Consider the following 27,467-nt stretch of genomic DNA (forward strand, 5'->3'; position numbering starts at 1 on the left):
CCTGTCTGAAGTAGTTTACAGAGTTTCTTAGGCTCTGCTTCCCAATTGTACTGCCATTGGAATGAGCTGAGAAGAGTGGAGAGGGCTCTGGGAAAGAGCCGACCGCACCCCCGCAGGACGCCCACAGAACAGAACCCGAATGAAGGTCTTATATATGTAGCCGAAAAATTCCCAGGAAATATATGGTGGTGATGGTGCTAGAGCCTGGGTACTGGCTGAGGTCCCTTCATGATCGCCACTTGGATGGGGCCTCTGCTCTGTGAAGCCAGGACACCTTGGGTCCAGAGGGGAGCAAGGGGACAGGCCCCTTTTATCACCCGCTAAGTAACTTCATATTCCCTTTTACCAACTGGCTTCCATGGGTTCAAGAAAGAAAGGTACTGTATCAGTGTCTTAGGGTTGCTGGAACAAAGTATCACAAACTGGGTGGCTCAAAAACAACAGAAATATGTTGTCTCACAGTTCTGGAGGGAAGAAGTAAAAAATGAAGGGGTTCGAGAAGGGTTGTCTCTTTCTCATTCCTGGTAGCTTGCTGCCAATCTTTGGCATTCCTTGGCTTACAGATGCATAAATCCAATCCTCTCTTGTCCCATGGTGTTTCTCCCTGTGTTTCTTGTCTTTCCGTGGCTGGCTGTCAGATTGCATTAGGGGTCAAAGCTACTCTGGCATGACCTCAGCTTAACTTAAATCTGCAACAGCCCTATTTCCAAATAAAGTCACCTTCTGAGGTACTGGGGTTGGGACTTCAGCATATCTTTTTTAAGGGGACACAATTCAAACATGGAGCAGACATGTTCCTGTATGAAACCGCTTGCTGATTCTCTAGGTCTTGCTCCAGTAGCGCTGTAGGGAGTGGGTTAGTCCGTGGGCTCCAAGCCAGATCTCTGAGGTTAAAACCTTGCCTCCGCTGCTGTGTGACTAATGGCTGCAGAATGGGAACACAGTAGAATGAGAGCATCTCGTATTTGAGGTTGGTGGAGGACTAGGAGAAAGTACTTTGCACAGTGCTGGGCATTAAGTGCTCATTAAGTAATAGCTATGGGTATTATTATTCCCTTTTTTTTTTTTAAGATTTTATTTATTTATTTGACAGAGAGAGACACAGCGAGAGAGGGAACACAAGCAGCGGGAGTGGGAGAGGGAGAAGCGGGCTCCCTGCGATGCGGGGCTCAATCCCAGGACCCTGGGATCATGACCTGAACCGAAGGCAGACGTTTAACGACTGAGCCACCCAGGCGCCCCTCCCTAACTCTACTGACTTCTTTAGGAGTAGATCGTTTACTCTTCTCTGTAGACACACATGATCCTGGGGTATAACCAGTGGAGAATGGGAGGGGTTTAGTTTCACTTGTTTATTCAGTGAAACTGAAGGTGCTAGGACACTCCTTCAGTGTATTGCCCATTAAGGAGACAGTTCATATTTGCTAGCACTGAAAAAGTTCCTTCTGTAGATGCTTCCGGTAGGAAAGGCAGGACATTTCTAAATATGTGCCCCCTGAAGTTGAATGTGCTGTTAAGAGAAGACAACTGGTTGACTTTGTAATAGCCTCACAGGGGCGCCTAGCTGGCTCAGTTGGTAGAGCCTGTGACTCTTGATCTCGGGGTTGCGGTTCAAGCCCCACGTTGGGTGTGGAACCTAATTAAAAAAACAAGAGCCTCACAAGATGACGTGTTGGTGACGTTTTGATGAAGGTGGCAGTGGTCTGTGTCAAGCCCTCACTCAGCTTTATGACAGGCTCAGAAACTCCACCGTGTTTGAGTTTCAGAACTGAAACCTAACTCAAACAACAAACCTTCACAAGGTCTATGAGACAGAGAAAACAAGAGGGCCATTTATGTAACTTACAGGGACCAAAATCTACCCATAAGGTGGACCGGCGCCTGCCACAGGTCCAGCCATGGCTTCTCTCCTTGGAGAGAATTATCAGAAGGTTGCTTGGTGGGTATGGAGTCAGAATGAGGAGCGGAGTTCTACGACTTAAATGAATAATAGCATTGGGTTTTGCCCTGACCATTTCCACTTACCAGAGAGGACAGTGTCTTGATTAGATTGGATTGGGTACCTCATCCCTTAGACAGGCGCTACTCACTCCCCAGGTTTTCTTTTGGTTTCCTTTGTCACTTCCTCCTTCTGACTGACATAGTCCTTTTTTTTTTTTTTTTTTTTAAAAAAAGTTTTTCCTTTTTTCTTTTTCCATTTACCAGATTCTTATTCTTTTATTTAAAAAAATTTTTTATTAAGTAATCTCTATGCCCAATGTGGGGCTTGAACTCATGACCCTGAGATCAAGAGTTACATGCTCTACAGACTGAGCCAGCCAGGAGCTCCTGTTATTATTATTTTTTAACATCAGGATTAAAGAATCTGATAGAAGCTATCCATGACTATTTTCACAGAAAAACATCATACTTAAAAAACCATGTGAGCAATTTCAGGGGGTTTGTAAACAACCTTAAAGCTGTTTTATGCATCCTAGCTTAAAATCCCTGCCTTAAGCAGACTTTTGCCCATTTTGAGCTGATGTTAAAGTTTAAGTCTCTTCCTCAGGGCCAAGTTCTTAAGATGGCCTTCCATCCTCACCTCCCTTCTCATTCCTCCACCTTCTCATCTCATACTAGGGCCACCTTGTGACCTGTGCACTGCCCTGACCTTGTGGCCACCTCCTCCTCAGCCACAGCTGCTGGGTTGATCTTTAGCTGTGATTATAGTTAATCCTGTGTTTTCAGCTTCCCCCCTGTGAATTGTGTCTTGCACTTTCCCCAGTATTCCAGTTACCCCACTTCGCCTCTTCCTTCGCTCATGTGCCCACACCTAGGTTAGGACTAACATTGATCTCATTTGCCCTTGCTTTTCTGCCCCTCCTCATAACCATATTCATAGTCTCATCTCTCTCTTTCCTCTACTTCCTCCCTCTCCCCATTTTTTCCTACCAATACTTCCAGGACATAACAGCTTGGACACCATTTTCCCAGGTTCTCCCCTGTAGACATTCCATCCCTCCTCCACCACCAAGGCATTGTCTTTCTTTAAAATATCCACTTTTTGGGGTACCTGGGTGGCTCAGTCGTTAAGCGTCGGCCTTCGGCTCAAGTCATGATCCCAGGGTCCTGCTCGGCGGGAGGCCTGCTTCTCCCTCTCCCACTCCCCCTGATTGTGTTCCCTTTCTCGCTGTCTCTCTCTCTGTCAAATAAATAAATAAAATCTTAAAAAAAAATCCACTTTTTATATGATTTTCAATACATATTTGTATCTCCAACTTGGGCCACTTCTCTTAACTCCAGACTTGCATACACAACTTAACTACTTATTTGCACTTGAATGTCACAAAACGCTATATATGTAGTGGGTCCCAAATGAAACCAATGATTCACTGCCCCATCTTCCCTCATCTCAATAAATTGTACCCCATTTAACAGTGATTCAAGCCAGAGGAAGCATTGTTCATTGTTCCCTTTTTCTTACCCACAACAACATGAGTGAAGTAGTCTTTTTTTTTTAAGATTTTATTTATTTATTTGACAGAGAGAGAGAGACAGTGAGAGAGGGAACACAAGCAGGGGGAGTGGGAGAGGGAGAAGCAGGCTTCCCGCCGAGCAGGGAGCCCGATGCGGGGCTTGATCCCAGGACTCTGGGATCATGACCTGAGCCGAAGGCAGACGCTTAACGACTGAGCCACCCAGGCGCCCCTGAGTGAAGTTGGTACTTCTTCCAAAATAGATCTTGTGTCCAAAGCAGTCTCTGCATACCCACTGCCATGACTCTTAGCTCAGGCCAGTACCATTTCTCATCTGGCCCACTGTAGCAGTCTCTCTTCTGGTCTCCCTGCTTCTGTACTGGTCTTCTTCTAATCCATTTTTTCTGTAGCAGCTTCAGCTCCTTTTAAAGACAGAAGTTATATTGTATCTCTCTCTCTCTCTTTTTAAGTAGGCTCCACACCCAACGCAGGGCTTGAACTCATGACCCTGAGATCAAGACCTGAGCTGAGATCAAGAGTCAGATGCTTAACTGACTGAGCCACCTAGGTGCCCCTAGTATTACTCTCTACTTAACCTTTTTTAATGGCGTCCCGTTCATTCATTAAACACCTTTTTTACTGAGTGCCTTCAATAATATCAGCTCTTGTGAATAAATGAAGTATATAGAATGTAGATAGTGATAAGTGCTATGAAGAAAAATAAAGAAGGGGTGAGGGACAGAGAAGTGTGTGTGTGTATGTGTGTGTGTGTGCGCGCGCGCGCGTGTGTCATTACAATTTTAAATAGGGAGAACAGGGAAAGTTTCACTGAGACTGAGTAGATGACCATTGAGCAAAGGACTTGAAAGAGGTAAGTGAAGTCTGCAAGGTTCTGCAGAATATTCCAGTTGGAGGAAAAAGCAAGTGCAAAGATCCTGAGATGGAAGCATGCTTGGCTTTGGGGCTGAGCGGAGTAGAATAAAACCCAAGCTTTACTATAGCTTATAAGGTGGCCTAGTTCTCTTACCCTCTCCCCACAACCTTCTTCCCTCTGTCTGCAACCTTCTTTTTCCAGCACTGCTCCCAACCCCCACTATATTCCATCCGCACTGATCTTCTAGTTCACCAGAAGCTGTTTCCTCCTTTTGCCTGTGTTGTTGCCTCTGCTGGGAATACTTCCTAATTCTTATTCCCAAATACTATTTGCAAGGCTGGCTCCTTCTCAACCATTAGATTTCAGTTTAAGTTTTACTTTATGCCTTTGGAACCACAGAACTTTGCTATTTCTTTCCTATTTCAGCTTCCTCTTTGTTTCCTTCATAACACTAATCGCAGCATGCAATTGGGATTCATATATATATATACGAATATATACTTAAAAACTCAATAGTAAATGGTATCTCATTGTCATTTAAATTTGCATTTTGGTCACTAATGAGGATGACGCGCTTTCCCAAGTAATGGTTAGTGGTTAGCACTATTTGCCCAAATGTTTACTTAACGTCCCTATTTCTTAAGACTGAGAACAGGCCTAGCCAACTGCGACCCCATCCTGTTCACTTGTCTGGGGGCAATTTATTTTCCCGTTTCCTGGCAGAGTTAGTGACTCATGGTGACCACCTCTTCGCAGGAATTTTTCCAAAACCCAAACCCATTTAGAAGAAAGTGTTTGTTTTAGTTCAACATCACCGAATGTGAAAATGGGCAAAAAAAGCTGCATTTGAGTAGTGCCAGGTACTCCCTATTATGCAGTCATTATTGAAAAATCATTAATGGCCACCTGAGTTTGCATTTTAAAGTACTGAGAGTTCCGGGGGAGCAAGGGGAGCCCTGCCCCTCACCGGCCCCTCCGGCTTTTCCAGGGGGCTGCCCGCGACAAGGCACGCAGATGGCCTAACTGACGCCGGGAGCCCGCCCAAAGCCGAGGCAGGGGACCCCACCCTGCGCTCGCGGGATAGACCTTTGAGATTCCGCGACGTCTCCCCGACTCTAGCCAGGCTGCTCTCCCCAACCCCCCCCCCCCCGCGATTACAGCTCCTCTCGCGAGAGCCCGAGCGAGGCCAGGCTGCGGGCGGCGGCTGCGGGATGTTGGCGGAGCGCTTCAGACCGCGCCCTCTCTGGCGCAGCTGGGAGAAGCGCGGGCGGGAGCGGCAGGCGGCGCGCACGCGCAGGTGAGTGGGGCGGTGCGGGGGCACCAGGGCGGGGGGCGGGGCCTTGCGTCGCGCAGCGGGCGCGTAGCTGCGCGTCCTCAGTATTTAATGTCTCTGTGTTCCTCCGGCCTGGGCAAGCACGTGGGGGAGCGGCCGCGGCGCAGCGGGGCTGGGCTGCTGGGCCCGGGGGCCGGGGGGGGGGGGCGGCGGCGGGCGAGGAATTCTGCATCCCGACTGTCGCCGAGGACCTGGTGAGTTGGGGCCGCCGGGGCGGCTGGCCCGAGGACCACCTGCCAGGCCCCCGAGGGCGGCGCCGTCGGGCGCTGGGGAGTCTAGGGTGCAGGTGCGGTGTGCGACGTGCGCTCCAGGTGTCCTGGAGGCGGGAGGCTGCGGACGCCGAGCGCGTGCGGAGGGGCTCCGGCCCGCCGCCTGCTGTCAAGCAGGCCCTTTCGCTGCCGTCGCCTGCGCGCCCCCTCGTCCTCCCCCGCCAGGGTTGTCTGCCCGCGGGCTCCCGCTGACAGGTCGCGTGTGCGCGGCTGGGGCCATGGTCTGCGGCCGCGTGGTGCCCCCTACGCGCGTCACAGCCCTCTGGGGCGGGGGAGGCGAGGACGCGGCGCCCGGGGCACCCCTCTGCGGCTTAACTTTCCCCGAGCGCGCACACCCTCCCGTGAGATAGACCCGAGCGCGTCCCACCCAAGGTCGCCCAACCCTACACGCGTTTACTTTTCAAAGGTCGTGTGTACCCAAGTCTGACCCGGGAGAGGCGGCGGCGGGGCGGGCTGTGGGCAGGGCCAGGTGCTCGTGAGGACGAGGAGGTGCCCCGAGGCCCGCGGGCACCCCTTTCTTCCTCCTGAAGGGCTAGAGTTGAAATGGTCACTTCAGGAACCTTACTCAACTTCTGGGCCCCTTGAGCTCGCGCTGGGTTGCTCCCCACCTAGGCCCAGCGGTGGCAAGCCCGTGCAGGTAGCCTAGCCCCCGGGAGTTCATTGCGGCGAACCTGGGGAAGAGGCTTGGTTTGCGGAACTCGGAGGATGGGCTAGGACACGGTGGTGATTGGAACCCTGTTTCGGGGGCAGGGACCTTTTGAACCGAGTTAGGGTCCTGAGGTCAAAGGCCTGGTATCTCTCGAGATGATTAGCATTTGCAGACCCTTCAAGGGTGTCGGGAGAGCTGGAGGCTGTCCTGCCCGTTGTGCCCGCTGACTTCATGCCCCGGGGCGCGTGGGTCACGTGTCACACTCCGCCTGCAACCCCCCACCCCCCGGGCCCGTGGTGTGGAGGGACCACGCTAGTTTCGGGGTTATGGGTCAAAATGTGCTTGGGAAGACGTGGTCTGAACGCCTCGGAGTCAGGCTTTCACCAGTTCCATTGTGCCCTCGGGTATAGTCCCTCCCTATCCCCCTCCTAGGGAGGCTTAGGGAAGGAAAGGCGCTGTTGATGGTGGGCGGTGCCGAACCGACCCGGGACTGCTGGAAGCCCTGGGCGTTTCGAGATCTTCCGCTCCTGCAGAGATGCCCAGGTTGGCGGGTGCCTTCCTCCCGCTCGGCCGCCGCTAACAGAAACCCGGTGCTCTTCGCTCCAGGTGTTAAGTGGAGGCCGCTCAAGCCAGGTAGGGCATATGGGCAGAGCAATTAGGTTAAGCGAGCTGTCTTTTCCCTACTGAAGTGCAGGCTACTTTGTGTTTAAATTTATCTCCTGCCGGGAAATTTGGGCTGCTGGACACCTGGTACGGTCGTATCTGTTGGTTTGCTATCCCCCTACCCCCTACCCCCCTTTGTCGCAATTACTGATCAAGGAACACCATTCACAAAAAGCTGTTAGTTCTGGCAACTAGTAACCTTACTGTGTTGTAACCAAGTGCTTCCCAAATTAGTTTTTCTTTCTTTCTTTTTTTTTTAACTCTCTATTCAGAAAGCAAAGCTTGGACTCTTAGTAAGCACCACCCATCCCCTTTGCTCTTAAAGGCATAGAACATCTTAGAAATGAGTAGAGGGTAGCATGAGCATGATTTGATCATTTATCACATTTCTCTGTTTCTGGCATTCAAGTGGTTCACCTGCTGATTATTTCAGACTTTCAGAGGGGTCCCTGGCTGGCTCAGTAGGGAGAGCAGGTGAGTCTTGATCTTGGGGTTGTGAGTTCAAGTCCCACATTGTGTAGAGATTACTAAAAAATAAATAAAACTTAAAAAACTTTCTGAGCACTGGAAACAAGTGAAGTTATGTTTGGTGGGGGAGCTTTTGTGTTGAACTTTAACCTCTTTCACACCTAACTAGTTTTGTGGGTTTTGGCTATTAATTCCTGGGTGTATTCTCAGACAAAATATGGCTCTAGGATAGAAGAGGGCCTTTTGATCCTACAGATATGCAAATCGCTGAAGCTTCAGTGCCTCCTTGGATTAAGCTGGCTCCGTTGTCATGCACATTGCTAGGTGATGGCCCAAAATTTGCAGAGAACTGATCCCATCTAAGCCCTTGAGTGAGACCTCTGAGTCACTGGAGCCTTTTGTATGAATATCCTTTCCTCCTTCCAGCTGTTCGTAGGAAGTACATCAGCCCTTGGCTACTGCAGGATGAGCACATGGGTGTGTGTTGTCAAAGGGGCCTGCTCAGGTGCCAAGTGGCTGTGGCTCCAGTATGAGATTGCTGAGCATCAATATTTTAAAGCAGTTTGTTTTGCTCTAGCTGGTAATCTAAATTATTTGTGGTGCTTTGGACCCAGGCCTGGCCATAGCCATCGTTTGTGGGTGAAGGCTAGTTTTAGCCTTTACAGTGTTCCCTCTCATCCTAAAGACAGATTGAGATTATATTTTAGACTGGGCACTGTGCCTGGTTCATGATGGCTGTTCCAGCGTTGCTTTTTTCCTCCTCCTAAAGAATCTCTGAGATTAACGTTAAGTTTCTCTTGAATCACTTGAGTGATTTGGATTTTATTAAAAATACCCCTCCCCCTAGCCTCTGACCTGGAAACTTGGTTGGAAGGAAAGCAAATTGGTTTCCCCACACTGCTACCAGCCTCCTGGCTCTAGCCTGCAACAACATGAGTTGGTCGAGTGCACGTTTCAGGGTTTTGAGGAGTGGGCACCCCATGTGCCTGGCCAGCTTGTGCCTTCCAGCCCGTTCTCCCCAGGCCACTCCTTCCTAATCTTCCCTGTGAGTCTAGAACGAGAGGACATCCTCTGTAGCTTGGTCTGTTGTGCTGTTGTGAGGAAGTCAACAGTTTTGTGTATGAGTTAACCACCTTCTGTTTGCCATTCTGTTTTCCTCTGCTCTGGGGAGGCAGGGGTCCTCTGGGCCTCTTGTCCCACTGAAATCCTCTCCTACTGTTTGAGTTGCTAATCTGCGTGGGATGTATTTAAATCCTAAACTTGGCTGTCTGAGGCAAGTTCTTTTTTCCACAGCCCTTTCTGGTGTAATGCCTCATGCAGGTTTCACCTTTATGATCATTTAACATTAAGTACCCATTGTATGTGGCACTCCACGGAGCAGCTCCTGGCTCCAGTACCTGATTTTATACTTGGGCTGTGGAAAACAGGATCAATGATGGTGTTTTGAGTGGGACAGAGTCTGGCTGGAGAGGTAGCTGGTGGGGATGTGAGAACTATAATTTTAGAGGATGCCTTTTCCTTGACAGTTACTGCCTTGTGCTGGGAGAGTTACAAGCAAATACCCTCCTGATCCTTTTAATTCTCACACCTCTGAGTACAACTGAGGAGGATGACGCTGGAGGTCAATCGGGATTGTTTCAATGGCTAATATAAATACAAATTGAGGGGCAGAGATACTGACAAGTATGGCATGTGCTTAAACTAGGTCCTCTGGAGAGCTTTTGTGAGAAGAACGAAGGAATAGTCAAATCCGTGGGCTTTTCTCCTAATCTTTCTGTTGCTTTCTAAGCAGATTGATGCAGTGAAGGAGTGTGTGTTATGCAGCATTTTGAAGACTGGCCTTCAGTAATAAGTAGCTTTCAAGGTGTCCTTCTCCTTACTTTTCCTCCTATTAAATGGTCTTCATTCTGTCCGAATCCTGGCCCTTTGGATATTTCTACAGCTCAGTTTGGTAGTTTGCAGCAATTGATAATAAACATTCTGTCCCCATCTGGTAATACTGGCTGCCTGCCTTCACTCAGCCCGGTGTTACTGAGGCCCAAACATTCAGGAACAAAGCAGAGCCCCAGGTGAGTCGTGGAAGTAAAAATGTACAGTGCTGAGGGCTCATGAATGAGGCTTGTTTCAACGCTGGGTGTAGCTGGCAAGAGCCCTGGTTTGGGGGGTAAGGACGGGGTGCGGCTTTCAGGGGTCTGAGTTTCTGGGGTCTCAGTTTCTTCAGCTGGTAAAAGGAGGGTTGGTCAACATCAATCAAGGGTGTTGAGATTCTGCTCCTTAGAGTGCCTCTGGGCTGCTGCGGGGTGGAGTTACCTGCAGGGGTGTGTATGGGGAGGGGTGTGTTTGGGCTAGGAAGCAGGGCTCTGTGAATAGTGTAAGTCAAAGACTAAAAAAAATGCCACAGTCCACTGTTTTAAGTGCATCTCAAGTTCTCTTAGCTCTAAGATGCTACAGTGCTAAATATTTTTTAAGTTTTTAATTTATTTAAGTAATCACTACACCCAGCATGGGACTTGAACTCCCGACCCTGAGATCAAGAGTTGCATGCTCCTCCCTGATCCAGTCAGGCACCCCTTATTTTTTTATTATATCTCTATTCTTTTCTCCTAAATCTATCCTTAAAGGAGGGGTCTAGAGCTGCCTTGTCCTATAGGGTAGCAACTAGTGATGTGTGTCTGGTTCAATTTAAACTTAAGCATTAGGGGCATGTGGGTGGCTCAGTCGGTTAAGCGTCTTGTCTTCGGCTCGGGTCGTGGTCCCAGGGTCCTGGGATCTAGTCCCAGGTCGGGCTCCTTGCTCAGTGGGGAGTCTGCTTCTCCCTCTCTCTCTGCTGCTCCCCCTGCTTGTGCTCTCTGTCAAATAAATAAAATCTTAAAAAAAAATAAAACTTTTGAGCATTAAATACAATTTAAAAATCCATTCCTTGGTGACATTAGTCTCATTTCAAGTGCTCAGTATCTTCATGTGGCCAGTACTGGACAATGCAGGCCTAGAACATTTTCACCATCACAGAAGGTTCTAGTTGGACAGCACTGGTCTTAGCTTTGGTCCAACTGTAAAAGCTTAATTGCCTCACCTTGTAAGGCATCACATGTTTGGGCTTAGTCCTCTAGAGTCCACCAATCCACAGCTTTGGTGACAATTATTTATCAGCTCTATCTATGGCATGTTAAGAAGCAAGTTCTGGTTTGCCAGTTTGGAGGGCAGTGACCAATTAAGAAATGGTTCTCGAGAGGAGCATGGTGAGGAGTCTGGGGATGGGAGCACTGAAGCAGGAGGGGCAGATGCTAAGTCCTCGGAAAGCTGTTTTGGTTTGAAAACTTACTTATTATCTTAAAGGCCCTTGCTGGTTGTCTAAGGCCACTGTCCTTGGTCTTCAGATGTCAGCAGATTTGCTACTTGGTCCTTCACTCACCCACCTGATGGCTTCCTGCAGGATCCCACTGGGAGACCAATGCTGAACCAGATTTGCAGACACCTTACAAACAAGCGTCCTCTTCATTCTGCCCCTCCAGTCCATCTGGGTGTTAGGAGGCCTATTTCTTTCTTTTTTTTTTTTTAAGATATTTATTTATTTGTTTGTTTGTTTGTTTGTTTGACAGAGAGCACAAGTAGGCAGAGTGGCAGGGAGAGGGAGAAGCAGGCTCTCCGCTGAGCAGGGAGCCGGATGTGGGGCTCGATCCCAGGACCCCGGGATCATGACCTGAGCCAGGCGCCCCAGGAGGCCTATTTTTATGAAGACTTTGGGAAGAGTTGGGCCGCAGTGGCGGTCCTGAAGTGTTGATGTGGGGCTAGCTTTGGGGAGTGAGCCTTATTTCCAGATACCCCCTCATCTAGTCCTGGGCATGCCTGCTCGACTGGCATGTAATGTGAGCGCTCTGTCTTGGAGCCCCCCAGCACGGGATGCAGAACAGGTACCTGTTAAGCACCTACTGTATACCTGGCATCTTAGGAGGGTCTTTTTTTTTTTTTCCCCAAACCATAGTTGACCCTTGAACAACGTGAGGGTTAGGGGAACCAGCCTGCACCCCCTCCTCCCTCCCCGTCCCGTCCTGTGCAATAAAAAAAAAAAAAAATCCACGTAGAATTTTTGACTCCCCAGAAACTGGACTAACAGCCTAACGCCAACTAGAAGCCTTATGGGAACATAGTAGTCAATGAACACATATTTTGTATGTTATGTGTGTTCTATACTGTATTTTTTTTTTTTTTTTTAAGATTTTATTTTTTGACAGAGACACAGCGAGAGAGGGAGGGAACACAAGCAGGGGGAGTGGGAGAGGGAGAAGCAGGCTTCCCGCTGAGCAGGGAGCCTGATCACGGACCCTGGGATCACGACCTGAGTCAAAGGCAGACGCCCAACGACTGATCTGCCCATGCGCCCCTGTACTGTATTCTTACAAAAAAGTAAGCTAGAGAAAAGAAAATGTTAAGAAAATCATAAGGAAAACATTTACAGTAATGTACTATGTCCCAAAATCTGCATACAAGCAGACCTGTGCAATTCAAACCCATGTTCAAGAGTCATCTGTGTTCCCTTTCATCTGTGTTCCCTTTTTATTTTATCTCAACCCTACGAGGTAAAGTATTTCTCCTTTGCATGTGAGGGAGCTGAGCCCCTGAGTAAAGTAAGCGGACCCCAGGACGCAGGGCTGCTTTGCGCTTAGATGAGGGTTCTCTCTCTAGCTGCTTGCTTAGAGACAGTTTCTTACTTACTGCCCTGTCATCCTTCCATCCTCATCTGGAAAATGAAACTGGGTTTTTAAAAGATCGAAATGATATACCCCACAAACAGTCAAGCTCTTCGGTGTTTTGAGTCCTCAGCCTCATTACAGTCCTATGGAGGTATTAGTAATCCATTTTACAGGATGTTTTCATTTTACGGGAAACTGAAGTTCAGGATCCTACTCTAACACTCTTGTCTTTCCAAAGTCATGTTTTAGCTCCAAATTATGCAACTTTCCAGTGCCTTTGAGCGGCACAAATAATGACTGTGACTAAGACAGCCTTGTAGGCCTTGTAAGACAGCTGTGCCTTAGGGCCTGGAAACGGCTCTGCAGGACTCTGGTGTAGCTCAGTCACCTGGTTGAAAAGACAACCTCAAGTCCCTCATTCCTTGGCTCATAATAATGCAGCCTGTCAGACCTCACATGGAGGTCATGAGACCCATCCCCGAGCCCTCAACGGGCTGTCGCCTGGGAGTAGCCTGATCTGTCTGTGCTGGAGGAGGCACAGATCTGGTGAAGCCCAGCCCTCAGCACGCTGCACTGCCACTCCTACCCCTTCTCCTCCAGCCTTGGCCTGGGACGATAGGTCTGAAGGCTGTAGACCTCCTTCCTGTCCCTCCACAGAGAAAGGAGCAGGAGTGACTTGCCGAGCAGCCTTGGAAGGAGGCCTGCACCCTAATGTGCCTTGAGCTCTGATGAGAAAAGGCTGTGCTCAGAATAACCTCCCTGCTTTGTCCTTTGACTTTGGTGAGGCCCACCCAGCCAAGCTTCTGCTGTGTGCTATTTTTAGCAGGTGGCATCCTTTAGGAAGGCCAAGTACATGTGGTTTCAGCATACAAGCAGGTCCTGGTGCGGACGCTACTGCTGTCTCCCAGTCGGGAGGAAAGAGAATAAAGTCACCCTAGAAACTCATGGGTGTGGGGGGGGGGCAGTGGCTGCCTAAGAGGTCCCTGGGGCTGCCTTTTCTGTTCTGGATCTGTGGCAGAGGCCCAGTCCTGCCTGGGCCAGGCAGGGCCCTGATATAGGCAGCCCAGGAGCCAGGAAACGCCCTAGTTTTAGGACCTCTTGTTGCCCTAGGGGCCAATTTCTCTGGAAATGACATTATCCCATTTTCATGGGAAGTCACCCGACTCAAGAGCAGGCCTCCACACAGGCACTAAAAACTCTGCAAAACTGTGGTTTTGTTGGCAGCCTGAGTACTGGCGTCCTCTGGCTTAAAAACGAAAACAAAAACGAGAGGCGGCAAGAGCCATGCCCCTTACTAGGAATTCTCACTGGGGGGGGCCACTGAAGCTGAAGAGATATGAAGGAGTTTGATGAATTCTGCTCCTCACCACCATCCTGTCTTCTCCCCCTTTTTTCTGTTCCTCCTTTCCTCTAACTTGGAGCTGCCAACTCCAGCCCATCTTTTTCTGATTAAGAAACCTTCGAGCCGTATAAGGCCCTCTGTTGCCTATGGTTTATGTTGGCTGGAGACTGAGGTTGTTTTTGCAAAGTCTGATTCAAAGAAGTAGCAAGGGTGTGTGTGTGTGTGTGCGCGCGCGCGTGCATGCACTTCCATTCCCATCTGCTCCCTGGGGCTGGACTGACTTCTTGGAACAGATTCATCTGAGAGGGTGGGGGGCTAGAGTAAGGGCCTCACATTGGCTCCAAGGCTAATTAATCAGTGGTGTGACTGCAGGGCTTCCTGGCAAACGCATTTGCTGAGAACTCCAAGTAGAAAGTGAGCCCCTATTGGACTCACGTAGTATGTACCTGCTGATCTACCAGCCAGAGAAGCACCCTATTTCTGAAATAGATTCCAGAATTTGCTTCTGTTTATTAATTAAGAAACTACAGGGGCACCTGGCTGGCTCAGCTGGAAGAGCATGCAACTTGATCTCAGGGTCATGAGTTCGAGCCCCTTAAAATTTAAGGGGCACCTGGGGGCTCAGTTGGTTAAGCGTCTGCCTTCGGCTCAGGTCATGATCCCAGGGTCCTGGGATTGAGCCCCACATCGGGCTTCTTGCTCGGCGGGGGGTCTGCTTCTCCCTCTGCCCTTCACTCCCCCTCATACTCTCTCTCTCTCTCTCAAATAAATATTCTTAAAAAAAATAAAATTCAAAACTGCATTACTCAAAAAATTTAAAAAAAAGAAAAAAGAAACAAAACTACAGCCCCTTGTCTCTTTGGGCAAGTCCGTTCTCCTCTCTGGAGGAAGTTGGGTGAACCTGTCCCTCTGCGTTCTTGACCTTCAGCAGGGCTTCAGCAGGGCTTCAGCTCGGTGATGGTGGGGAGCGATTTCTATGGCAGCAGCCCTTCGACCTCATGTTCACCTCCCCCCTTGTTGCTCTCGCTTGAGTTAGCCAAGTCTGTTCCTGCCTTAGTACTTTGGCACATGTATCTCTCTGCCTGGAACTTTCTCCCCCTCTCCTTTCCCTGTCCTCTTAGATCTTGGCACGGCTGCTCCTCTCTGTTCCAGCCCTGCTGCCACCTTTGGAGAGGCGTTCCCTGACCATTCTGTCTGAGGCTCCCTCTCTCCCAGGTACACTTCACCAGCTCTTCTCAACCTGGGCTCCCCGTCTAAACTACGGAACACACGACTGAGTGACTAACTCAGCTAGTACCCTTCCAGATGCACAGGAGTATAGTTAACTCGTTATGTAAAAGGGGTGCCTAGGCTCAGTTCTCTGAATACCTTTTGAGAGGCTGCAAGTTTATCCCGTTGGGTTGCTGTATCTTCACAGCGTCTTCTCTGAAATGTGACTCCCTCCCCCCCCCCCCCGCTATCTCTGCTTTCTGAGGGCTCTTTCCACCACCTCAGCCCCCTCTCCGGTGGAACCTGGCTCACAGTGGGAATTAAAATCTTTATTAAGTGACTGGCCCTGAGGGGTCCTGCTACTTGATGCCGGTTAGACCTCAGTGGGGTGGGGAGACCCAGTGCCTTGGCTTGGAAGGGTCTTACCATCAATAAGCCCCTGCTCTTTGTGATTACTGCTGTTAGGTCAGCAGGGCAGCTGGGGGGCTCTGAAGCAGAATTGACTTCAATTACTAGAAAACAAAAGCAGTACGTGTTTGTACATAGATGAGTTGACACTGCATATTATACTGGTTAACAAGAATCCTAAAACTCTATGGTAATAGAGCATCTCTTGCTATTTAATAGTTAAGAATGTATTTTTTTTTTTTTTTTTAATTTATTAGAGCGAGAGAGGGAGCACAAGTAGGGGGAGCAGCAGAGGGAGAGGGAGGAAACTCCCTGCTGAGCAGGGAGCCCGAGGGGCTCCATCCCAGGACCCTGGGATCATGACCTGAGCTGAAAGCAGACGCTTAACTGATTGAGCCACCCAGGTGCCCAAGAATGTATTTTTTGTTCTATCAAAGCACTGCTGGTAGAAAGATTTGATACACAAGTTATACACAGTTATTCTTTGAAAGAACAGCCCTTTCCCCAACCAGTCCTCTCTTCTAGAGGCAGCCGCCCTCAGTTCTTCTAGGCTGTCCTCCCTGCCACTTATGTCTGTATTACTAAGTGGGATGCTTTTCCTTGCCTGCCTGCCTTTTTTTTTTTTTTTTTTTTAATGTTACCTGATTTGTTTTTCTACTCTGGAAGGTAAGGACTTGACTCATTCCTACATTTTTTCCTCCCCTCAGAATGATACAGAGGAAGCTAGCACAGCTTCTGGTCAGGCTGCTGTTGAGGGTGTATATTATGCTGTAAATATTGCTTATGGCCTCAAAGTTCTTGGTTTTCCATATTTCCTTTCTCGTGTCCTCCCCCCCCCCCCCCCCCGTATTTCTTTCACTCCGTTGTCTGTGTCTCATCCCATCTCCAGCTCTTCACTGTGCCTCGGCCGTTGCTCTCAGAGCGCCTCATTGTGCTCAGCACAGCAGGTGCTCAGCTGGTCATGCTGCTCGTGGGAAGCACCCCTCTCCCTTGCTCTGCTTCCCCTTCATCCTGGGACTCCATGCTTCCCTTCTTTGGTGTTGCTTTGTGAATGGGTGCCCCCTCCTTTCTTGGTTTACTCCCTTGTCTTGGTGGAGCCCATCTTTCAGGAGCTTGCTGAGAAAAAGTGGGGGAGGGTAAGCAGCCAACAAGAAGCAGGCTGACTTGGTCCTAACAGACGAGGACAAGTCCTTCTGAAGGCATGGGTTTGGGGTGTGGCCCAAGACTTGGTGGGAAGTCAGCAAAGACCAGGAGGCGCCGGCAAGCCTTTCACCCTGCCAGCAGAGTATCTGGTTTCACTTGATGGAATAGTTTAAATGAGGGGGGTCTGGATTTGGGCATCAGGTGCTGAGGAAAATGGGTATGGAATGAAAATCTGCATATTGAATGGGACAACCCAAGCCCTCTTGGCTCTCACAGTGCTGGCATTCAGGCTAACAACCTCTCCACCCCAGGACATTAGAACATTCTAATCTGTGGAAGCTGGCAGCCTGATTCCTGTTTGTCCCCCACCCCAGCCAGGATACTTGCCTGACTCTTGGACCAAAATTGTCCGTTGGTCAGTGGCAGAGGGTGGTACCAACAGGCCCATTGAAGAAGGTCATTGGTTTTTTTTTTTTTTTGGCCCCAAAAGAAACTGTTGAGACTTGAAAGTGCCTTGAAAGTACGTTCTGTCTGTTTCATTTCTGTGTTCTGCTGTGCTTTGTATCTGTAGGTGCTCATAAAGATTTGTTGGATAGAAGTGACCTTAGGCCTTTATGTGATTTCTGAGCTGGTCGTATTCCACTGTCTGCCATGTGGAAAGTCAGTGTCACACCTGTCACTCTGCTCACCTGAGGTGGTGGCGCGAAGGGCTGCTTGCCTCACACCATCCTTTCTGATTCCTTCTAAAGGAGTGTGTCCTCTTCATTAGCTTTTTGGGGGATGCTTGTTGTCAGAGCACAACTTCCTATCTTTTGGGCAGTCTTGGGTAGTGTTCTGTGGTTATGGGCGGGAACTCTGTGTACCTGGGAACACTTCCTGGCACCTGCTTTATCACTGTCCTCAGAAATCTGTCAGAATTTACTGGTAAAGCCATCTGGTTGCCAAGAGCTGAGGATAAGGGACAGGATGGATGTGACATAGTTGTTTAAAGTTTTTGAAAACCACAGAAACTTTGTTTTTTTTTTTTTTTTAAAGATTTTATTTATTTATTTGAGAGAGAGAGAGCATGAGAGGGGGGAGGGCCAGAGGGAGAAGCAGACTCCCCGCTGAGCAGGGAGCCCGACGCGGGACTCGATCCCGGGACTCCAGGATCATGACCTGAGCCGAAGGCAGTCGCTTAACCAACTGAGCCACCCAGGTGCCCCAAAAAACCACAGAAACTTTGAAAACCACATTCCTACTCCCCAGATGAAACAATGGGAAGACCTTTGTAGAAAAAACTGATCCTCCCCCCCCCCCCCCCCGGCCTTTTTTTATCATTTGAAACCTAATGAGACTGGATCTGCCAGATATTTGGTCAGCAGAGCAAGGGAGACTGGGCATGTCACCTTTGTATGGAGTTTTTACCAAGTTTTCCAAACTGGGAGTTAGTTTAATTTGTAATTGAACTAGAGGAGAAACATCTCTTAACTTGAGACCATGTCCAGAGAGGGGATTTTTTGCTTTTGGCTCTTCTTACCTGGAGCTCCTGGGATTGGGCTCTGGGTGTCCATTTTGGCTGGAGAAGGCTTCGCTGAGCAGGTGCTCCCACCCAGACGGTACTGGGTTAAGCCTCCAGCTTCCTGGAGAGCAGCCCAGGAAGTGGTCTGTGACTTTTGGACAGCTGATTTACTGAGAAAAGGGAGTGGGGCTGGGGCCACGGTGCCTCACCTGGCTGCTCTGTGGGGCCATCACAATGAAGGGTGTGGAGGACAGTATGGGACCTCACAGCCCCACTGTGAGCTAATTTGGAATCTTTAGGGTGCCAGCGTGAGTCACAGCCCATACAGGCCCCCTACAGATGAAGGTAACAACTGTTTGAACATCAGGGCTGGGCTGAGACCTACATCCCTGAGGCATGGCTCCAGCACTCTGATTCCTGGGCCCCAGCCATGCTGCTGAGGGTGAGTGGCCCAGCTTACCATCGTCCTCCACCCTCAGGGACAGCACCAGACACCGCCCAACAAGGTAGGCCCTGGCTGTCACAGCATTTACCCAGCTCTTGTGTTTGTTTCCGGTCTGCTCAGAATATCCTCTAGGACTGTGCTGTCTTGTAGGTAGCCACCAGCTGTATGTGGCTATTTAAATTTAAATTAATACTAAATAAAATTTAAAATTCTGTTTCTCAGTTACACGGGTCACATTTCAAGTGAGTAAGTAGCCGCCAATATTGGACTCTAGTCGCCACTTGGAGATCACCCGGGCCTTTGACTCTTGTGACCTGCTCTGCTTTGGCCATGTTTCAACTGCTGCCACTTGCCCCCATTGCCTTGACAGTAAAGGTCACACTTCTTTTGTCTGGCCCCCTACCAGCTCTTCAGCCTCGGCTCCCAGGACTTGTCCTGCTCTGCTCTGCTCTGGGACTTGCCACTCCCTTCTACCCCCAAAGGCAGCTTGGGTTGAGAACCTTAATTTATGTCATTAACCCACCCTTTCAACCTGAGCAAATTCTGGCTGCCTCTGAGACAGGCTTCTTCGGGTTCTGTTTGCCTGCTTCTGAAATTGGGCTCAGCTTGGTGCAGGTGTGTGTGTGAGAGAGCAACACATGCACACAGATTCTTCAGTATGTGTTGTGAGCTTCTGGTGGACAGAATCTTTTTTTCTTGCAGCATCTTAAACATATTTATGTGTGAATTATTACATGAGTGAATGTATGTGTGTAGCCTCAACCTGATGAGAAACCAGGAGGCCCTCTTGTGGTCTTGCACAGACCTCTGTGTGTGTGGTCTTCCTCCACTAGTGGGGGTGGAATGGGAGGGGGACCTTGGCCTGGCCCACAGCCTGCTGCTCTTCCTGAATGCAGTGGCAGCAAGTGCTAAAGGTTCTGCATCATGTAGCTCTTTCCTCTCCTTTGAAGAACCCCTTGCAAGGGGAAAAGCCCCTCAGCAACAACTTGACGGGCTGGGCATTCTGGAGATGGAGTGTCTTGGACACCTGGGGATAGTCTTTGGTAATGTGAACACATAACCCTGGAATAATGGAAATACTCAAATTTCCACTTGAGGGGGGCGGTATATAAAAGTCCATTCAGAATGCTGAGTCGATGTGACTTCACTGACCAGGCCCAAGTCCACAGTGGACTTGATAGCCACTTCGCTCCTAAGTGCTTGTTGTTATGATCAGCTTTCCCATCAATTAATTATATGCAGCTCTTTTTTTCCCACAATAACTGCAGCCAAATGGGCTTAGTCACTGGGACCAACACTGTTTGTACTGTTCCCAGAAATTTGTTTTGTTTAGCAGAAGGCTCTAGACTGCAGTAACTGGGTTGGTCATTGGTGCTGGGAGTGCGGCCGTTACTTCTCCAGAGGTAAGCTTTTCTGAGAAGCCGCAGGTTCCTCTGGGAGAAAGGAAAGGAATCCTTTTAGAACCTGGACAGAGCAGGTGAACCTAAGGCTTTGTGGGGCCATGGCACGTGCCTGCCTTCGGCTCCCTGTGACCACTGGACAGCCAGCCAGCGTGCATCTATTCTTGGGCAAATGGGACTGCTAAAAATAAGCAGGCAGCTATTCCAGCAGATTCAAAATAGCCACTTCTCCTCCCCACCAACCCTCAGGCAGGGCTCTGCATCCTTCTGCAAGGCTTTTCTCTGGCTTGCCTGAGTGTCTGGGGCCTCGGGAGGGGGAGGCCCTGGGGGAGGTGGCTGCCTTCAATTAGCTTGTGAGTGTGAAGGCTATTAGCCCGACGGTGTTAAATGCCACTTATATCTTGAAGTTAGGTTTTTTACAGAAAACAACAACCCAAAAACCAGGGCAAAGAGCAACTCAAGAGTCTGTTCCCAGAGAAGGAAGGTAGGCTGAAGCGTGCACACCTGTGCATGTGGGCCTATGTGTGAATGCACAGGTCAAGGCGGCCCTGTCTGAGGATTCAGGAAAGGTTGGGGCCTCTTAGAGCACCTGTCTAGGCCTATCAGACAATGTAAAGCAGGGAAAACGGCACCCTCCTGATTCACAAGAAGTCTGAGGTGAGATTGGCTCCGGTAAGACCCTTGGAAGTGAAGGGCTGAGGAAGTGAGGGACTTCTCATGACTGGGGGGATGTGGGCGCTCCCTGAGCAGTACCTCCAGGCAGTGGTGCCTTCAGTGACACCCCCGAGGCTCCTTTGGATGGGGCGGCTGCTGATCCTATGGGCTCTTGGCTCTTGGCTCTGTTCTTGGTGGAGATGGCTAATATCTCTAATCACAGCCCCCAGGTAGCAAGGAAGAAAACAAAGCACCCCTTCTGTCTGGGGATCTCCTACCTCTTCTCTCAATTTGTGGGAGCACTTGAGTTGGGCACTTCCTGTCCCCAGAGGTCCTCATGGAGAAAAGGGCTTTCCCTGGAGGAGCAGGGATCCTTCTGGCTCTCCAGCTCTAGTGGGGGCTGGGGGGAGTGGTGGGCACTGGGGATCCAGGTGGGGCATTCAGTATTCTCCGGGTTGGGTGATGCCGTGTCAGGGTACCGGTGTTAAACACTTTCTCGGGGGCCCTCGTGCCGCAACAGCAGGAGGCATCCGCCTTGGAAATGGTGCCGAAACTGTTTCCTGAGCTGTAATTAGCCATGTAGCTACAGCTGACTGTCTTTAGAGGGCTGTGGAGGGTGGGTTTGGGGGCTCAGAGCCTCCATCCCTGGGGAACGAGTGGGCCGGGGTGGGGAGGGTTAGGTGGGTGAGTGGGTGGAGGTATCCTGACAAGCTGCAGAGCAGTGTTGTGGCCCCAGGTGACTGGTCCTGTGCTCGGTGTGAACTAGGTCCGGGAGAAGAAGGGGTGAAGTGGGGGCTGGGGGACAGTGACACGGGGGGCCAGGGTATGGGTTGTAGTGTGGATCAACTAGGGTGCAGGACCAAAGCCAGGCTGGGAGGGTATGCCTGAGTGTGGGCCTCTGCCTTACAGCTGGTTCCTGGAATCTCCAGAGGTGAAACGGGGGTCAACTGCTGGACCCTTAGGATCAACTTCTAGTACCAAGGGGGTGAGAGGCCCTTTGTATCTTGGGTAGCAACTCCCTCCTTACACACCTCAATTTGAGTTTGGCCTTGGGCTCTTGGTGTGTAAAACAGGAGACTGCCGTCTATGGGTTGTTAAGCCCTAGGATTCTTTATCTTCCTCTCTACCCCATTGCATGGAATCTTGTTCCTGAGATCAGAGAATTGGTAGAAGACCATGGGAATCGTACTCTAAACCCTGCTGAAATGAGATTGTCTAGTTAGTAAGGAATCAGAATCTAAATTGACTGGCAAGAGGAGAACCCAGGTTGAGACGCAGCCACACTTACTGTTGCAGGTCACCTGTTGGGTGGGACTGATCTGACTGTAGGCCATGTCACGGGCATACTGCCTTATCCTGAGAGCACCCTTCCCCCAAAGCCTCTATTCCTTCTCAGATTTTATTTTTATGTGGAAGACGTTGAATACAAAGCAAATACCCTAATGTAATCTACCACTTCTTGGGGTTTGTGCACATTGTTCCAGGAAAGTGGTTCTCCAACTTGAGTGTACATTGGAATCACCTGGGTTGGGGCACCTGGCTGGCTCAGTCCGTGGAACGTGCGACTCTTGGTCTTGGGGTTGTGAGTTCGAGCCCAATGTTGGGTATAGAGATTACTTAAAAAATAGAAAAATCTTAAACACCCCCCCTCAACCAGACAAACCAAAAAACCTGGTACCTTGGTCTCACCCTCAGAGATTATGATTTCATTGATTTGGGTGCCACCTTGGCCTTGGGATTTTAAAAACTTCCCAAGTGACGCTGCGTGCCCCTAAGTTGGAGAACCACTGAGAGAGAAGTTTAAATCTCTCTCCCCAAAAGGAAGAGATTTTTATCTTAGATTAGCAGATAAGATTTTTATCTTTATATTAGCAGATAAGAAAAAAACGACTGGAACTAATAAATGAGGTCAGTAAGGTTGTAGGATACAGGATCAATGCGCAAAACCGTCTCCTCTCCTGCAACTGAAAGGCTTGGCATGTATCCTTCCTGGTTTTTCAGTAGGATTATGTGGACGTAGACGTTCCACGTAGGGTGGTCTACAGCTTTTATTTTCTGTGTCACAGCAGTTTTTCCACGTCCGTACGTGAGCTCAGCCTACTTCTCTATCACTTATGTGGAATAGAACCGAGTTCGGGTCCTTGGCTGTATGACCTTGAGCTTTTTTTGTTTTTTTTTTTTTGAGTATTTAAGTAATATCTACACCCAACTTGGGGCTCAAACTCGTGACCCCAAGATCAAGAGTCGCATGCGCCACTGACTGAGCCAGCCAGGCGCCCTGACCTTGAGGTTTTTTTGTTTTGTTTTAATTTAAGCAGACTTCATGCCCAACATGGAGCCCAGCGCGGGGCTTGAGCTCAGGACCCTGAGATCGAGACCTGAGCTGAGATTAAGTGGAACGCTTAACCGACTGAGTCACCAGGCACCCTGCCGACCTTGAGCTATTTTAACCTTGATGATGGCAATACATTCCAGACCAGGTGGTTGAGGATTAAGTGATACAAGGGAGAGCATCTAGTGAGGTTCTGTGTTTGAAGTTGTGAGGAGTGTCATCGAACTTTTTGCCTAGAGGGATTGATAGGATCTTCTGAGCCTGGCCACTGCTTAGCTCTGCTTGATATTTTCCAGTCCCACGGATTTACTTTCAAATATTAGAAGGTTTATAGCTTTCCCCACCCCCTCACTTTGGGGCAGAACATGTTTCCCAGTGTTCTTCACTAACTCTAATGTGTTTGTGAATCCCCTGGGGGTCTTGTTAAAATGCAGCTTGTGATTTAGTAGGTCTGGGATGGGGCTGTATTTCTAGCAGGTTCCCAGGTGATGCTCACTGCTTCTGGACCGTAGACTGCCCTTTGAGAAGCAGAGTCCTAGAGCAGTGGTTCCCAGTGGAAGCATAAATCCAAATTAAGCACAATAAAGCACAAACCCAAATGAAGGTATAATTCACATATCAGTGGAGGATTTTTGGTTTTAAGAAGGCTTGTGATTTTTGCAGACAGAATAAAATTTACTGGCATGGGAGGTACTGAATTATAAGCATTCTAAAATAAGTCTGTCACAAACCTCTAAAGAGAGCTAACCCAGCTTTGCATAGCACTTAATACATATCTCAACTAATCCTCGTACCAACCATGCTTTATGAGCTATGTCCCCATCTTAAGAGGAAGAAAACTGAGGTTCCTATCTCCTTTACGTGTCTGCTGCCTGCTCCTGGCCCTTTATTATGTCTCCTGGCCCGGACCCAATTGACTTAGGTGTCCAGGTTCCTGTCGATGGATAATGCTGTCCCTTCTGCTCCCCGGATCACCTGGGAACACAGTTTGGTGCGTGTGCCTTGCAGACCTCCGCTGGTTCTCTGCTGCCTACAGGATAAAGTCCAGATTCCACAGGGAGGCCCCAGAACCCTCACTGAGTCCACTGAGCAACTTGATTCTGCAAGCATGACCAATTCCTTGCCACTGGATGTTTTGCTGGTCCCTCAGCTTGGAGCCTCCCCCTCATCCTTTTGAATTCTTACTCCTCCTTTGTTCCAGTGCTTTCTTGCTGCATAACTGTTTCATTGACTTATGGTTTTGTGGGTAATGTGAGGGACATACATACATGTGGTTTCACGGGTCTTTAAATATACTCCAATGTCGGGGCACCTGGGTGGTTCAGTTGGTTAAGCGTCTGACTTGATTTTGGCTCAGGTTGTGAACTCTCAGGGTTGTGCGATTGAGCCCCACGTTGGGCTCTGCACTCAGCAGGGAGTCTGCTTGAGATTCTCTCTCTCTCTCTCTCTAAAAAAAAAAAAACAAAAAAAAAAAACTCCAATGTCACCTGAATAGATAAGTGTTCTGGGAGTTTAGAGAACTAAAACGCTAAACACACTATCCCCTTGGGGCAGCATGGAATTTGGCATTGAGAAGTGTTGAAGGAAGGGATTTGGGTCCAAGAGAAGGCTCGTCTTGTTTCAAGGGAGTGTGCATGGACGAGGGAGCAGAAGGGGGCTTATCTCCCTGCCTACCCGCCTCTAGTGGATCACGCTGTGGGGACGAGCAGGGGGAGGGATGCCCCTTCCAGGGGCAGGGGAGGGGAGAGAGAGCAGCTGGTTGTCTTTCTTGTGCAGTGACATCAGGACCCCCCTACTTGGCACTCATAGCATCCCTCTCTCTCCTCCTCTCCAGGTATAATTTCTTTAGGCCTCCAGGATGGCCATCCAATTCCGGTCACTTTTCCCCTTGGCATTGCCTGGAATGCTAGCAGTCCTCGGCTGGTGGTGGTTTTTCTCTCGTAAAAAGCATGTCAGCAGCCAGGACAGACAGGTGGAGGCCAGTGCTGTGGAGCTGAGGGCTGGCTGTGCCATCAAAGAGCCACACCCCAGGGAGGACCCCTGTCCTGGAGTAGTGTCCACGCCCCCCAGCGTCAGACTGCCGGCAGAAAAGGAGCCGTCTACCGTGAGCAAGCCTCCCACAGAGCCCCCAGCCTTGCTGCGGTCACATCCAACCTGTCGCAGGTCCGAGTCCTCAGGCAGCCTTCCTAACACCACGGACACGAGATTTCGACTAGGAACACGCAGAGATGAGAGTGCAAAGGTGGAACTAGCCCTAACGGGTGATGAAGCCGGGTCCGTTCCTCCAGAGTGTCCCCTCCCCACCCCAAAGAGTGTTCCTTTCCCCCATGAAGCGGCCGAGGTGTGCAAGCGAGAGTCCCCGTTCAGTGCGACAGGAGGGCGGGGCTGGCAGGGCCAGGCTGGGGCCCCCCAAGAGAAGCCGAGAGAGACTGGGGGGGCCGAAGGCACCGGTGACGCAGTGTCAGGAGAAGGCGTGCTGGAAGAGGGTGTGCTGTCCCTGGAGCCCGACTCTGAATCGGAGAGCAGCAAGGCGCCCAGCCCCGCTCCCTCGGGAGCAGCGGGGGAGAACGGGAAGGGCAGCCCGCCACAGACGGAGGAGGAGGATGCGGTGGGGAAGCTGCTGAGCAGCCTCATCGAATCGGCTCACACGGAGCTGATGGAGGATGACGAGCTGCTGGCGCCACGGGTCAGCGGCGGAGCCTGCCACGCAGATGGCACAGGGGGGCCGGGCAAAGAGACTGTGGAGCAAAATGAGAAGATCGAGCAGGCTGCCTACCAGATCATCTCCAGAGTGATCTTGGAGGCAACTGAAGAGGTGCTGGCCACCACCGTGGGCAGGATTGCAGATCGGGTGTATCAGGCTTCAGCTGGTCAGCTCCAAGGGCAGAAGGAGGAGAGCTGTGTGCCGGTCTGCCAGAAACCTGCCCCGGGGCAAGATGCTGAGGACCCCGCTCCAGCCACCGAGGACTCCGCGGCCTCCGCCACAGACGCCGTGCTTCCCTCGCCACACCTGCCCGCAGAGGACCTGCAGCCACCAAAGACCTACAGGAGCTGCCTGAGCAGCCCTCTGTCCAGCCCCACCAAGGACAGGAAGCCAAAGAACTCCGCACACCACATCTCCCTGGCGCCTTGCCCACCTCCAGCCGTCCCCCAGGGAGAGTTGCTAGATGAAGCCCGAGTCCTGGTGGAAAATGCCGGATGCATCCCCTGCACTTCTGACACCAGCCAGGAGGCCCCTTCAGTGGCCTCTGAGCAGTGCTCAGATTCCATCAGCACTTCGGGGCTTGAAGACTCGTGTACAGACACCAACTCAAGCCCCAGGAACAAGGCCATCTCCCCGCTGCCGCTGCTAGAAAGTACTGTGCCCTTCAGCAATGGGGTGCTGAAGGGGGAGCTATCAGACTTGGGGAATGAGGATAGATGGACCGTGGATGCAGAAGCAGATCATTCGGGAGGTAGGAGGGTCTTGGATGTTCCTCGCTTAGAGGACGGGGTGGGGGTAGGCGAAGGCTGCTGGTCTGCCTCTCCCTCCGCTGCTCCTGCAGTAGTAATGCTCTTCAACTCCGAGTCCCAGCTGGCCTGCAGGAAGTCGGGGCCCAGCAGAGCGCTGGCTCTCCCGAACCCCCCAAAGCCGTGGGAGCTGTAACTTGGTTCGGCAGCCGGGGACCTTCCCCAGTCCTCCTGAAGGAGCCAGCTCCATGGTGGGTCTGGTGATTAACCTCCATGTGCCTCTTTGCCTCTCTTAAACCTAACCTCTTAAAGGTGTTTGTAATGGAGAGGCCTCCTTAGCTTTAATTCCCAAGTCCCAAGAATGGGTGTGAACTTTTTTTTTTTCCAATGGTTTATTTCCTTTTAATCATGTGCTTGTTCCCATGTCTTCACCTGCCTTCCTTCTCCAGAAGCTCTTACCGGGTAAGTGCCCAGAGAGCGGCCACAGCCTTGACACTTGAGGGAGGCTCTAGCTCTCCTGCCTTGTCGCCACTATTCCTCCGCAGAGAGCCTCCGCCATTTACTTTCTATGCAGCTGCAGTTCCGTCCCCAGGAAAGAGGGGCACTTTGGTCACGAAGTGTCCACTGGGGGTTTCGAGTGCTGACCCCAGCATAGACAGTTCAGACCGCTCACATACAGGTCAGCAGCTCCTGACCCTGGTTTCGCAGCCACCCTGGGGTACTTTCAGTTATCTCCTGCAAAGGGGCCGTGAATTCCCCGTGGGGGTCTCTGACTTGCTTGTCCTGGAGCCACTCCCTACTGTCTCCACTCCAGGAAGGTTGGGAGTCTTTAGTGGGAGTTTCACTCCTTCCAGCTGCATCTGGTGTGTATCCCGCACCACGTTTTGTCACCTCTAAGATGGCTGTTGAATTAAGACACCACTGATTTCTGTACCTCTAAACAAAAGAAAACTCACCGTTGTGATCATGATCATAGAAGGCCAGAGACCATAAGATGCATCCAAATTTCAGGGATGTTAGAATGTTTTTGTTTTTGTTTTTGTTTTTTAAAGATCTTAAAATGGGTAAACAAAAATGTTTCTAAGAATGAAGGAGTTTCCCTTTATCCGCTGGCCCTCAGCTGAATTAAGCCCGTCAGCCATGTCCTGCCACCTGTAGATGGATCGTGGCAGCTACGCAGG

At 50.3% G+C, this 27,467-nt stretch overlaps 1 protein-coding gene across 2 annotated transcripts in view; it reads left to right on the plus strand.

Moving 5' to 3' along the window:
• The first annotated feature begins 5,544 nt into the window (after window positions 1-5,544).
• The window catches only part of AKAP1 (A-kinase anchoring protein 1), a 33,531-nt gene continuing 11,608 nt past the window's right edge, over window positions 5,545-27,467 (plus strand). Inside the window, exons 1-2 of one of the 2 annotated variants that reach the window (XM_032428922.1) lie at window positions 5,545-5,626; window positions 24,671-26,291. In XM_032428922.1, the coding sequence (XP_032284813.1) occupies window positions 24,695-26,291 (1,597 nt within the window). In that variant the 5' untranslated portion in view covers window positions 5,545-5,626; window positions 24,671-24,694. Of the gene's footprint in view, window positions 5,627-5,781; window positions 5,857-24,670; window positions 26,292-27,467 lie in introns of those variants that run through there. The other variant, XM_032428921.1, reaches the window with a different exon arrangement.

Source organism: Phoca vitulina, unplaced genomic scaffold (genome assembly GCF_004348235.1).
Source record: "Phoca vitulina isolate PV1807 unplaced genomic scaffold, GSC_HSeal_1.0 scaffold40, whole genome shotgun sequence".
Classification (NCBI taxonomy): domain Eukaryota; kingdom Metazoa; phylum Chordata; class Mammalia; order Carnivora; family Phocidae; genus Phoca; species Phoca vitulina.